At 40.8% G+C, this 14,186-nt stretch overlaps 3 protein-coding genes across 5 annotated transcripts in view; 1 reads left to right on the top strand and 2 right to left on the bottom strand.

Moving 5' to 3' along the window:
• LOC309696891 (cyclin-dependent kinase 17-like) overlaps positions 1–1,486 on the bottom strand; it is a 51,331-nt gene extending 49,845 nt beyond the window's left edge. Inside the window, exon 1 of one of the 2 annotated variants that reach the window (XM_082518398.1) lies at positions 1,465–1,486. The gene's annotated coding sequence lies outside the window, so the exon portion shown is untranslated. Of the gene's footprint in view, positions 1–981; positions 1,020–1,464 lie in introns of those variants that run through there. The other variant, XM_082518397.1, reaches the window with a different exon arrangement.
• LOC309696892 (transmembrane prolyl 4-hydroxylase-like) lies at positions 1,029–13,658 on the top strand. Of its 2 annotated transcripts, none has more exons than XM_082518402.1 (9): positions 1,029–1,763; positions 2,031–2,112; positions 5,731–5,927; positions 6,081–6,171; positions 7,097–7,259; positions 7,373–7,558; positions 7,864–7,954; positions 8,108–8,231; positions 9,419–12,714. In XM_082518402.1, the coding sequence occupies exons 1-9, from the start codon at positions 1,395–1,397 to the stop codon at positions 9,508–9,510; spliced, it is 1,395 nt and encodes a 464-aa protein (XP_082374528.1). In that variant the 5' UTR covers positions 1,029–1,394; the 3' UTR covers positions 9,511–12,714. The 2 variants fall into 2 exon arrangements, with proteins under 2 accessions (XP_082374528.1, XP_082374527.1); XM_082518401.1 differs by lacking the exon at positions 9,419–12,714 and adding an exon at positions 12,740–13,658 and having other exon boundaries at positions 1,031–1,763.
• Positions 2,148–5,431, bottom strand: LOC309696894 (secreted frizzled-related protein 5). The gene is made up of 4 exons (XM_082518404.1): positions 3,706–5,431; positions 3,031–3,206; positions 2,862–2,948; positions 2,148–2,755 (listed from the first exon to the last, which is right to left on the bottom strand). Exons 1-4 carry the CDS (start codon positions 4,230–4,232, stop codon positions 2,436–2,438), a joined length of 1,110 nt encoding a protein of 369 aa, XP_082374530.1. The 5' UTR covers positions 4,233–5,431; the 3' UTR covers positions 2,148–2,435.
• Positions 13,659–14,186: the final 528 nt, after the last annotated feature.

Genomic DNA, 14,186 nt, shown 5'->3' with positions numbered 1-14,186 from the left:
TTTTATTCCTATTTATTCTATTTATCCCCTTTGTATATTTTATTTATATTTGTCTCTGTATTTATATATGTGTGTGTGTGTGTGTGTGTGTGTGTGTGTGTGTGTGTGTGTGTGTGTGTATATATATATATAACAGTTCTGTAACTGTAACTTTGGTCGTTGCTGTGCTTTTTTTGGAAGTTGAATTTCCCAGAGGAACCCACCCGAGGGATTAATAAAGTTCTATCTTATCTTATCTCTTATCTTAAAATAACTGTCCAACAAATGTGGTTGTTGTTTAGCAAGACACTTTACCAGGAGTTTGACACAAATAACCTGAAGAGTAAATTTTAGCTTACTTCAGATACACTTTAGAGGGAACACTTTGTTTTCTCCCAGAATGCTGATTTGACTACTACATATTAACATTTTACAGCTTTTAGGGTAATAAAACGTAAACGGGGCAGTATTAAACTTAACAAAATTACTGCAGTCACTCTTTAACCTCCTAGGACCTGCGGTCCACATATGTGGACATCACATTTTGGGTTATTTAGACCAAAATACTCAATTTTGCTCTACATGGGCCTGATATCCACTTACGAGGACATTATACTGCTACTGTTTTATCAAAATTTTAAATGAATATTGTCATTTGTGGCTCTCATTTTTCTTAAAAACAAAAATAAGGTAAAAAAAAAAAATCTGGTAATTCTTTGTTTTTACATTCATCGGGCCCCAATATGCCCAAATATCAAAGAGAAATTAAAAATGCATGTCGTGGATAAGTTCGGGTCTTAGGAGGCTAAGAGTTGTTGCACCAGGCAGTTCCTCTCTAAACCTCTCAGACGGTCAACTGCGTGGAGCCTGAAGAAGTAAAATCACGGGCACCAAAGTAGTTCAGCAAAGCTTAGAGAAAAGTCGAAAATCATTTAAAACGAATAATTAAATACAAGCTCTTTTTGTTCGGCTGTGCGCCATTAGAGGCCGCTATGGATTTACCAAGACTTCCGAAACGACGACCTGCTCCATCGTGACTCTTTGGCTTGTCCGTCCTGTTGTTAGGCAGGTTGTCAGGGGCAGCGCATCTGTTAGCTAAAGGGGGATTAGGTTTACGTCAGTTAATGATGAATTATATATTAAACAAAGTACACGGCTGTGGGCATACCTGCTTTTTTGCGCGAAGCTGTCTGACTTCTTTGACTGAAAGCGGCAGAGACGACAAGGTTTATTTTTCTCGAAACGGTCAGAGGTTTTCCGCCGAGTTTGCTACATAGGTAGCTAGCTAGTTGAGGTTTACTAACGTCGAGCCATCTGACAAACCAAACCTTTTGACTTTTGCTATAACTTTACCCAATAGTTATCCATATTTATATCCAGCTTTCAGTTGGTGCAATAATAATTATAATAACAACATGGAAGCCGCTCAGGAATATCTAAAAGAGCAGAACGAATTTGACGACAATGACGAACCTTCATCTTTACCTTTCAATTCCCCGTTTCGCTCCACTCGTCTACACATCCAGAGGAGTAATGTCTGCTCTCGGGCTTATTTCGTCGTGGTCATGGTCTTCTTTCATGTTTACATCCTAAATGTTATCGCCCTGCTGCTCTACGTGCACTACAACAACGGGCCTGGGGATCTTGTGAGTGGAGACGGAGGGTCCTCAGCTGCTGACAGCGATAATGGGAAGAGTCTACCCCATCCTGCCCCGTCCTCCAGAGAGCTGCATGTGGAGGATTACAGTCAAAGCTTCAGTCTCCCTCGCATTGAGGGAATACGGGTAAGAAACGGGGACTGTATCGGTATGATAGTTTGACATTTCGACTCAAAGGTTATTGCTCCCATATACATTACTTCCTGTAAAGTTAAGTCAGCATTTCTTTCTAGTTAAAACAGTTTCAACTACATTTGACCAACCTGAAGTATTTAAACATGTAAAGTAATTGGTGTGACATGGAAGTGCTATAGCAAAAACCATTGTATGTGTTAGCCATTGTATACTTGGCCAATAAAGCTGATTCTGATTATGTGTTTTGTGCGTCTGCAGGTTGGACATGTTCAGAGGGTGTCTCTTGTCCCAGACAAAACACATGAAATGAAGACGCTTAGTCTGAAACCATTGCTGTTTGGTAAGGCTTGCAAATAAAGACCAGGTATAAAGAAACTTAAAAAAAACTCTGTAAATTTTCTATTTAACATCTTTTATTTCTTTGAACTACTCTGCCTGACTGGCACGGTGCTGATATTGATTGAGCACTGTAGTTGTGACCATCTTACTGTCTGGTAACTTTTCCTCAACCAATAGTTTGGATATGATTTGGAAAAAAGCCCAACAAAACAACAAATGAAACAAGAAAAGGTTTATTTACAGGCTTATGATTAAACATTATCCCCTAACCACAGCTGTTTAGTGCTTGTTTCAGTTCGACTTTTTCTACCTAAACATATAATCCTAGTTTCTGCATCGATATTGTTTCCACTTGCGTGCAGCTGCCGTCAGGTTCTTGTCTTGTTTCTGCCAGGTGAAAGCTTTGTTGACCACCAGGCGCTCCCCGTGCACTGTTCCTGTCACAAGAAAGGTGCCGCCTCGTGGGTGTTGGCGTGTCATGTTCCTCACGCAGGTGGCATCTCTTTCCAGCCACAGCTCGATGCGCGAGCGCAGCTGACCACCTAGCAAGGGTCCCTGCTTCAGGACGTCCAGTTTACTAGCCAGTGAGAACAGAGATAGACTGACTGGGCTGTATTTGAGCCTTGTCAGTCGTAGTTTCACGACTGGGAAGATGGCAGATAAGCACAAGTCCTTAGTCACATTTACTATTTATCAAACCTTACATGTGTGTGATAATTATAAAATCAAAAAATATTTATTGAAACTCACCAAAATCACTCCTACAAAAAGTCTCAAGTAAATCATTTGATGAGGAGGCCTCTTCCAGCTCACAGTCCCGACAGCTCGCCTGTGGTGCTGAAATAGTTAAACCACTAATTGAATCACTTGTTGAGTAAAGTCAGCGTCAGCAGGTGTGTCTGCGTAGCCAGTTTCTCACCTCTACGCCCTGCTGTGTCAGCGGTGGTGTTAGTGATGGACGAGATACACATGAGATGGTCCGCGGGATACTGGTCGCACCGCAGAATTTCGGGCCATGGGTAGCCATAGCAACTCATGATCGGTGCACAGCTGTCCTGTACGGATTCACACAAGCTTCTGCAGGGTGAGATAAATCTGATGAAGAAGAGATGGAGAGGGAAGATGGGCAGCAATTAGTAGATGATGGGTTGAAATCAATACCACAGTGCTGGACAACACAACACTTGATTAAAAGAGATTTGGTCCTTGTTTTTTTGTTCCTCACACCTAGACTGCACACAGACTGCTAATGTGATAAAGAGGAGATTTAGGGTTTTTCTGGTGGCCTGGATTCTCTGTGAAATCAGGGCTTTCCCGCTGAGACTGCTGCACAGTTTGCATAGTTGTCAAAAGCGTTATCCCTTGATGACTGTGCTCCTAAACAACATTTTCATTAACCTAGCATTTTGGAATTTTTTTTCTGTTAATAAGTCTGTAGCTACTTGTGGTTATCTTGTGCTTTCAGCAATTATGACTCCTCCAGTATTACACTATCCACTCCATTTCTAAACAAAAACATGGGATATAACGGTTCCTATAAAAAGTCAGATTAATATGAAAAAAATTCTAGTACAAAAGATACATAACAACTTACCTGTCAAGACAGATGGGAGCAAAGAGAGAGCAGAGGAAGATGCGGGCATCAGGGTGGCACTCTCTGGCAAGGAGTGGCAACCAGCTGGCGCTCTGCTGCACAGCCTCAGCAGGAGTCTCGTGGCCCAGCAGGTTGGGCATCCTCATGGTGTTATAGCCAATATTTTGGCACAGGGCCATGCCTGATGGGATAGAGACACAGCGAGAGGAGCTGCTGGGTTCCCATAGTTCGTCTTCGCTGATAGAAAGTGTGGACTTGAAGTTACTAATACCAGGCTCTCCTAGAACTTCGCTATCCCCTCCTGGAAAAACTCTTGGTTTAGAAACACTGGTATCTCCAAATCCAGTTTCACTGTTGTCCACAATACTTGCCCTGTGTCCCTTGTTCTTTACCCCAGATCCAACCTTACCCTCTGTCCTCACTTGTTCCTCCATCCCTGTACTTACTCTCCCGGGACTCACCGCTAACAGATTAATAGGCCCAGCAAGCAGAAGGATGAATAGCAGGGAGGATGAATGGGAGGACATTCTGGATATTTAATGAGGACAGAGCTCTTCTGCTCAGAAGGCAAAAAGTAGAAGAAATCCTCAAGTGTCTCTTTTGAGTAATCGATGATCGCTGTGTGAAAGTGATGGAGAGGATGGCCAAATAGGTGTATTTATAGTGGGTGGTGAGCAGATCTGCACAGGAAGGGGGTAAGGGGTGGTGTAGAGAATTAGGAAAAGGAGAAGAGTGCATATTAAAAGAGAAACATGGATGCACTTACATGGATCAGCAGATATAAATGTGTATTGTAGAGCCAGGTTAATCATTTGGCATTTGCATACATTAAGGCAGATGCAGACCCTGATAGTAGTGAAACTCGTCACTTCTTTCCAACCCACATTTTCGGTCAACCCACACTTAACTACCTTGTTTCCCTCTGTTGTCTTTGTTTATGCATTATTTATGCATCTTTTTTTTAAATTATAAATACTTCTTTCTCATTAGAAACCGATATTGTTCTTAATAGTAAAGAGATTGTTACTGCCCACAGGAGGGGGTAACTTTCCACAAAGAAATGTTCAAGAGAAGTTCATCAGATATTATTCTGAAACGAGAGAACATCTGAGACCCATGTGCAGATAGTAAAGTGCATGCTTTTGCATTTTGTTTAAACATTTGCGCAGGATGCAAATAAAATTGGCGTTGTCCTGCTGTGCAGCCGTGGCCTGATTCCTGTTCAGACAAGCAGGTCACTTCCTTTCCGGGGGAGAAAGAGAGACAGCGGTGGGAGGGAGAAGAGGAAGGCTCAGTCCCCCTTCATTCATATCAGTTGTCACAATTAATGAGGCTTGACTGGACTGGGGGTTAACCAAGGGTGCAGTGTAAAAGGCACGGGTGACAAACAAGGCCCCTACTGTACAAGCGCCAGACCTGCCGGAAGCCTTTTATTAGGATGGAAAATGACTGAAGGCATGGATGAATTATAGGAAATCACGTTTGTAATGTTTGCCTTTATATTGTATCTAATTTAAGAATACTTAGTTTTTTGTCGGTGTAACATATTTTGGGGGAAAACACAGGTAGACTTGCTGAAAGAAATATTTAGGAGCCAAAGAGGAGAAGTAGGAACCTCCTTTTGTTGTTGAAAAACATCCATTTTAAATACTGTAAGGCAGTTTGTTGTTAAAGTTGGCATCACCCTAATGTAGAATGAACTCACACATCATTAGAGACATAAGATTCAAAGAGTCAAAATAAAAGGTGTAAAATAATATAAAAAATGAACTTAAAAAAGAGGAATATGTATGATTTATTCTAATTGTCTATATGGAAGTGAGGACTGGGGAGAAGCTTACATTATTCTCATTCTGTAAGCTGGGAAATTTTAGATTTCCCATAAAGTTTGTAATGGACAGTCACATGGCTTTGTGTATTAGATAATGTGAAATAAATTGGTATTTCATGCAGTATGGAGTCACATGTGCCAAAGGCTCCAATGGATCATAACATCTGCTACTACTGTCTTTATGTTCCTGTCAGAGATCCCTGGCTTCCTGTCTGAGGAGGAGTGCCGTGTGGTGGTGCAGCTGGCTCAGCTCAAGGGCTTAATGGACAGCCAGGCAACAGCATCCAGCCAGGAACAAGAGGAGTCAAACCAGCCCCTGCTTTCACTCAGCACAGAAGAGGTCTTCAGCCTATTGGACCTGAACCAAGATGGGCTGCTTCAGAAGCAGGAGGTGATGAGAGAGAAACATTATGCATCTGCAGTTGCAGGAGGAAAATTGATTTCCAGAAAAAGTCATTTTCTATGTAATGTAAAATTAGATGAACTGTCAGAACATGTTTTGCTTTCTGCTGAGATCAGAAAAACACTCTGGTCTTTCCTCTAGATTGTGAGTCATTCACATTCTCAAGATGGAACTTGGTTGAGTCCCGACAATCTACGGCAGATACTGACCGGTCTGGAATCCTGCCCAACAGGTCCGTGCTCATGTAGTTCAAACATGCATCTCTTCTGTCCTGAGTGACTCTATTTAGAAAAGCATAATTGGATGAAGATGTAACTAAAATTAATTTGGAAGATACTGTTTATAACCTAATCGATTCCTGTTTATTCCACCATGTTGTACCTTTGTTATTTGAAAAAAAAAATTTTCAATTCTGATTGGGCTTTTCGAAACCTGTGTCCCTAAAATACTTAATGTCAAAACATGCTATTCTTTTTTTTTAGCTAGTCGCAATTGGTCTCCACCTGCTTTCAGCAAACTTGTCACATACTCAGTAAATAAGTGCAGGTCAAATTCAAGTGTGTAAATACTAGGCTAGTCTCCTTCAGTTGTGTGTGAGTGCTTCTGCAGTGGCTGTGTACTGGTAAGAATGGAGTTAACTGCTCACTGGTGGCTGTGATTGCGTGCGAGTCTGTGAGTGGCAAGGCAGGAAGAAGAGTGACACCCTTTTGACCTGATAGCATTGTGCCAGGCGTTCTACACGTCCCAGTCCGGATGTGCCTCGTCCCATCTCATTAAAAACCAATTATTCTCCAACCCCTTTTCTTAATTTTCCCCCGGATACCCTGTATCCCCCCATCTCCCTCCTCCACACTTTTTGGTTTACCAACCCACCCCCCTTCCCTGGCCATCTCTCCTCTGGCACCCTGGAGCTATTGTTGTGGCTGGGACACTGTCTCCCAGGGGAACTGATGGGGACCAGACAATCATTTTTGCTGAGAGTAAAAGCATATTTTTACAGATAGAGGCAAAAGGAATTGAAGAAAAGAAAGAATGGAGGCTGTTATAGTTTACCGTTTCCTCTAGTAGAATTCAAACATAAATCATACTGAAACTGAAATCATGACACTGCTTAACTGAAAGACTGGTTTCTTCTTACTTATGTGTATGTCTGGCAGGGATGCTGACATTGGGGGATTTTAGGCATGTTTATGATGTATCCCAGCATCCAGGACAAGAGAAAAGTGGGAAGCTTCATAGTCAGTTCAAACAAAGGAGCAAGCATACCTGGCTTTTCCAAGGCCCAGGATCTCACCGTGTGCTGCGCACACTCAGGAACAGGTCACTATCCACACACACGCGCGCTTTATTGTGGCGTTATTCATTCACACTCCTGTATCTGAAGTCTTACGATGTGTTATTGTTTTTTAAATTTTTCTTTTACTTTTACACAGAGTAACCAGTCTGACACGTCTGCTCTCTGCATTAGTTGAATTGAGCGAACCACTGCAGGTCATTCGCTATGAACATGGAGACTTTAGTAATTCACACTATGACAGCAGCCCTTCCAACTCAGAGACAACTTGTGCGCATACACGATTGGCAGGAAACACATCTGCTCTCACCGAGGTCCCTTGCCGGTATGCATCTCTTCTGTTGTAATATAATGTAACTTTTTTTTTTTTTAGAAAGTACTTTTAAAATTCACTTTTATTAACTCATTCACTGCCAGCCATTGGCAGTGAATGAGTTAAACCCATTGACTCATTCACTGCAATTGACGGCTATAGACGTCAATGGCAGTGAATGAGTTAACAGGTTGTTGTCAGACACTTTAATTGTATTTGTGTAACAGAACAATGTCCCCTTTCATAGGGAGGAAACCCCTTTTTTTGCCCCATTTTTTGCATCTCCATTTATTGCTTCCTTTCTTATTTTATTCCAGGTATCTTACAGTTTTATTCTACCTCACCTCTGTAGAAGAAGGTGGTGAATCCACCTTTCCTGTGGCAGACAATCGCACCTATGAGGAGCAGGTGAGTGTCCCTTCATATTGTACCTTACTTTTTCCACTGTGTTTAAAACCTACATATGATAATTCAGAGAGATGATGAGCCATGGAAAGAAATCTGACACTTACTAGACTTATTAGACAAAAGCTGTTTACAGTTTTTTTTCTCATGTCCTAGGCACTTGTCCAGGATGGAGTTGATTTAACAGACACCCAGGAGACGTGTAGCAGAGGGAATCTGAGAATTAAACCTACTGCTGGGACAGTTCTCCTGTGGTACAACCATCTCTCTGATGGTAGAGGTAAGAATAGAAGATTTTAGCTATATTTATTGCACACACAAAGCCAGTAAGCAGTCCAGTATGCTAATTTTGTCTGTCTGCTATTTAATAGTTTTATTTCAGTCTTATTGAATTGTGACAAAATAATCTCTGTACATCTGAATGAGTGGCAGGAAAATTCTTTGTAAAGCACAAAAGCTCATTTACTACTGAATCATTTGAAGAACAGGATCACAAATCATTCAGTGTGACATTAGTATTCATGTAACCTCAGAGCTCGCCACATCCATGACACAAATAACTAGGTTTAAAAGCAGGGGTTCAGCAATGAAAACATCTCGATAACTTAACAACATATTGTATGATTAGAAAAAAGTCCTGGTGTCGCGAAATCGATCAATGTAGAGCAGTGTCACAAACCACAGAGGCCCCAGAAAAGTGCAATCAAACGTTGAGTTTATTAACAGCCAGGAGAAAACATCAACATATGTCTTCTGACCAAAATACGTGTTGTGGACACTTATAAAGCAGTGGGGTACACGCCCCCCCATGCCGTCAATGACAGATTAAAATAGGTTCCAGACCTTAGTCACAGTTAATCGTACATCTCTGTACATCTTTAATAGCTATAAACAGACATAGAACTTCTCATTTTGATAACACCTTCCATACAAGGTAATAATCTTAAGCCCTCAGGGTCTCTGAGGCTAATTCTTGACTCTGCTCATCTGTTACCAAGTAGAATAAAATGCAACAGGTTTGCAACAAGAAGCTGGAAACATTTGGGCCTCTGCTCAGGCCTATTCCTAGATTATATGTATTATATGTACTGTAAGCATGCATTGCAGTTATCCTTCTATGTTCTAGTTTCCCTCAGCATGGATCACCTGGACAGTCACGCCAGTGAAGCTTAAAACCCTTAATGAACTGAACATCAACTCAAAATAGGCACAGATAGGCAATGTGTATAAAATACTTCTAACCGTACTTTTAATAAAGGTTAACATAACGGAAGGATCCTCAAATGGACATCTTCAATAAACAACTGTAATGCAGTATCAAGACTGTGAGAAATATTATTAGGTGAACTAATGCTGTAAAGAATGTTATTAATGCAGTTATAATGATGCAGATTATATGGCAGCAATAAAAGAATTTCTGTATCTCCACACTGGTAAAAGGAAAATGTGTCCTCTTTCAATTCTAAGGTTTTCCATATCAGTCCACAATCTTCAGTCAGGTAACTGCAACCTCAGATGAACATGATCACACGACATTTTACACAGTCATTATTTTTTAAAAGCACTAAGCCAAACAGCAGAGTCAGTGTATGAAAAACATATACCCCATGATTAAATGGCTTGTATAACCATCTTTAGAAGCAGTCACTTGAGGTCAGTGTTTTCTGTACGAGTCTGTGACTTCATATGTCTCTATGGAAGATATTTTGGCTCGTGCATCTTTACAGCTTTGCTTCATTTATTTGAGGTTTGCAGTTATCCATTCATGCACAGCCCTCTTGAGTTTCTGCCACAACATCTCAGTCAGGTTGAGGTCTGTTCTTTAACTGGGCCATAGCAGCACCTTTACTTATTTCTTTTTCAACCATTCTGTTGTTGATTTGCTGCGGTGTTGGGATCATTGGCCCTAATTTACTATCAGTGCTTATGAACAAACAGAAAAATCTGTAATTGATCAATAGTTTCGTACCTGAATTTGTTCTTTAGGAACAAATTTAGAAGTCCTTCTGGCCATGTGTATGAACAAATCACATCCTGGCTGCCTTGCCAATTAAAAAAATCTTTGAACTGAATGCTACTACTAAAAATAATGATAAAAATTGTTGCTTTTCAGTTAATATTTACGGTGTTAAAACTACCGTAAGTAATCAGAATACTCAAAATTGTTATGGAATCTGGATTCTTTTTCTTTCTTTTTTATTGCATTGAGTTTCTAACGTGTAGACAGTAGATTAGGCTATATGGACCTTGGCCTCCACCTGTTTTTCTTTTTTCGTGTCGTCTTGTTCATATCACTTTTGATCCCAAAGTTTGTTTGTTTTTGTTTTTTTACTTGAACCACGGTGTCTGTCTCGGGGCAAATCATATTCAGCACTCCTGTTATTTCAGCCTGAGTGTCGCTATTCATCTATTTATTTGAACAATTGTCACTCCTGTGGAAATACTTCAGAAACCTGTTCCTTTTCTGGTTTCCTCCTTGAACTTCAGACACTATTATAGAATGACTTTCTCCTTATTTTTACTCTACAAATGCAGGCTTCTCTCCTGCCATATCATCGTTTCCACTTTCTCTGCGTCACCTGGAGGGAAATGTGTTTCCTTATATAGAAAAATTGGGGCAGGGTAGTATGCAAATCAGTCGTCCTGTCCCCTTGGCAGAAAAACAGCCCCATAGCATGATGTTTCCACCCCCATGCTTCACAGTAGGTATGGTGTTCTTGGGATGCAACTCAGTATTCTTCTTCCTCCAAACACGACGAGTTGAGTTTATACCAAAAAGTTCTACTTTGGTTTCATCTGACCACATGACATTCTCCCAATCCTCTGCTGTATCATCCATGTGCTCTCTGGCAAACTTCAGACGGGCCTGGACATGCACTGGCTTCAGCAGCGGAACACGTCTGGCACTGCGGGATTTGATTCCCTGCCGTTGTAGTGTGTTACTGATGGTGACCTTTGTTACTTTGGTCCCAGCTCTCTGCAGGTCATTCACCAGGTCCCCCCGTGTGGTTCTGGGATCTTTGCTCACCGTTCTCATGATCATTTTGACCCCACGGGATGAGATCGTGCGTGGAGCCCCAGATCGAGGGAGATTATCAGTGGTCTTGTATGTCTTCCATTTTCTGATGATTGCTCCCACAGTTGATTTTTTCACACCAAGCTGCTTGCCTATTGTAGATTCACTCTTCCCAGTCTGGTGCAGGTCTACAATACTTTTCCTGGTGTCCTTCGAAAGCTCTTTGGTCTTGGCCATGGCGGAGTTTGGAGTCTGACTGTTTGAGGCTGTGGACAGGTGTCTTTTATACAGATGATGAGTTCAAACAGGTGCCATTCATACAGGTAACGAGTGGGGGACAGAAAAGCGTCTTACAGAAGACGTTACAGGTCTGTGAGAGCCAGAGATTTTCCTTGTTTGAGGTGACCAAATACTTATTTAGGGGCGACCGTGGCTCAGGGGGTTGGGAAGCGTATCTGTAACCGGAAGGTCGCCGGTTCGATCCCTGGGCTCTCTGTCCTGGTCGTTGTGTCCTTGGGCAAGACAATTTACCCTACCGCCTACTGGTGTTGCCAGAGGGGCCGATGGCGCGATATGGCAGCCTCGCTTCTGTCAGTCTGCCCCAGGGCAGCTGTGGCTACAACCGTAGCTTGTCTCCACCAGTGTGTGAATGTGAGAGTGAATGAATAGTGGCATTGTAAAGCGCTTTGGGTGCCTTGAAAAGCGCTATATAAATCCAATCCATTATTATTATTATTATTATTATTATTATTTTCCACCCTAATTTACGAATAAATTCTTTACAAATTCTACCATGTGGATTCATGGATTTTTTTTTTTCCACATTCTGTCTCTCACAGTTGAAGTGTACCTCTGGTGCAAATTACTGACCTCTGTCATCATTTTAAGTGGGGGAACTTGCACAATCGGTGGCTGACTAAATACTTTTTTGCCCCACTGTATAACATAGAGGATCTCTCTTAAGAAACACTTCCAAACAAGCCACACTTATTCAATCTTTTTCTAATTGTACTGTCATGAACATTAGCATTTTACATGGTAGCTGAGGTCTGTAGAGTCTGAGATGTAGTTCATGGGGATTTTTGCGGTTTTTCTAATTACTGTGGAGTCTGACCTAAGGGTGAAATTGCTTTGATATCCGTTCCAAATGTTTTCCACTTGTGAATAATATTTTTTTAACTGCAGAACGATGGACTTTAAATTGTCTTGGAAATGGCTTCATAAGTCTTCCTGTCATTGCTGATGTCTTTCTTCTTTGGCATTTTGTTAACACACAGCTGAATTCTCCAGACCAGCAAACTGCCAAAACGTCTGCTTTTATAGAGTTTCTCACACTCGCTGATGAATGGTTAATCAACTGAATTTGTTCAGCAGCAATGGGCTGCGGCTGCTACTTATCATCTTAATTCCTATAGAAGTAGTAAGTGCACTGCATCTCATTTTGGCTTAACATTTATTAAAAATAACAAATAAATACTGACACGGTGTAATGTGTCATTCTTCACCTGAAGTTGTATTTACTTCATTTAATGACTTTTTAATGCCTTGATATGTGAAACCTTAGAATTGAAAGGGGGTGTACTTTATTTTTAACCTGATTATATTTAACTTGTGGTAAATGGTCAGCACAGTGCAGCAAACATCAAATCTGTAAATCATTCAGTTGTACGTCTAAATGTTTGTCACACTTGTTGTTGGTATTTTTCAAGACTCCAGTAACTGCTAAAACTTTTTTTTCTTCTTAAATGCTGCTTCTCTCCTGGCTTCCACAGGTTGGATGGGTGAGTTAGATGAGTATTCCCTTCACGGCGACTGTCCGGTCAGACGTGGAGTGAAGTGGGTGGCCAACAGCTGGATAAATGTGAACCCAGATTACCAGCAACAAGCCCGCTACCAGAGAGTAGTTGCTCAAAGGCATCAAGCTAAATCAGGCATGGATTATCAGTCTCTCTCACACAGCGACCTCCACCAGGATCTATAGCTGGCTGTTTTTATTGAGAAAAGTCATTCTAATTTTAAAATTAGGTCAGTTTTGCGTCATTGCAGCCAGTGAGTTCTGACAGATGTTTTTTTTGTTTGTTTATTTTAACATTGCCAGATGTTGTAGTCAGATTAAAAATTGCACAAAACAGCACCACATATCTCTGTCTTGCATGTTTAGTGAATTTTACTAGGGAGCTTAATTTGCAGTTATGGAGGCATATTTATATAGCACAGTTAACAAGTACAAATAAATGTAACAGAGGCAATGCCATTCTTTATGAAAATCAAGCCTTACAAATGTAGAGTAATAGATTATATATGGGGTCCATGTGTGAACAGGAAAAGATGCAGTTATGTTTATTAAGAGAGAAGTCTGCTTACCTCCCTTCCTTTTAGGCTTACTACGCTGCTCCTCCTCTTGCAGGTCTATGTCATTTATTGTTATGGAATTCAAGCCTTTTGTTACAAGCCATATTCATCACAGTATACATAAGTGAATGTGTTACCGAGGGAAATTCCTGTGAACTCTTGTATGTCTATTTTGTTCATCAGTTTTCCTTACAGTGAAAATGAGCTTTCGTCATGATGTGTCATTTAATAAGGTGATTGCAGGAATCTTGTATACTGTATAGAATGATCACTTGTCACACTGGCTGTACAAGGCCAGTCCTTCAGGAGTAATTTAAATTAGATTTTCTAGTATTTCAACTTGTGTGTTTTTATTCTCACAACTCAAAGCTTGTTTAATTGTCTGAGACTATTTATTTCAGTGTTATTTATTGTCACCGTCTGGTGATTTAAGTTAAATGAATGCATATTTATAAAAGTTTGATGTTGCGGTGGATCTGTGTTTTATTGTATTTGATATGTCATTAAATACAGTATACAAAACAGTGGTACAAAAATATTAGTGGTGTTGTGTAACTGCTCACATCATGTTATATAAAGAATCGCCACTAGATGTCGCCAACAACATGTACAGTTATGTCTGTGACTTGAATATGAGGTAGTTGTGATATACACGGGGAACTTGTCGGCAATAGTCCCTTTGGATGACCAGCTGATGACGTCAGCGCATATGCGTTACTGACGTTGGGTGATGGAGGTTTCACATTGTAGGCAGACAGGTGCTGTACGTGTCTCAGAAAACTCCAATCGAAACTAACTGAAAACCAACAAGCCTCTTATTAAAACGGCAGCAATCTTCAGTCTTCATTCAAAGTTGTCATGCATTAA

This window comes from Aulonocara stuartgranti (assembly GCF_965226115.1).
Source record: "Aulonocara stuartgranti genome assembly, chromosome: 20".
NCBI lineage: Eukaryota > Metazoa > Chordata > Actinopteri > Cichliformes > Cichlidae > Aulonocara > Aulonocara stuartgranti.
This window is presented reverse-complemented; position numbering and strand designations above follow the sequence as displayed.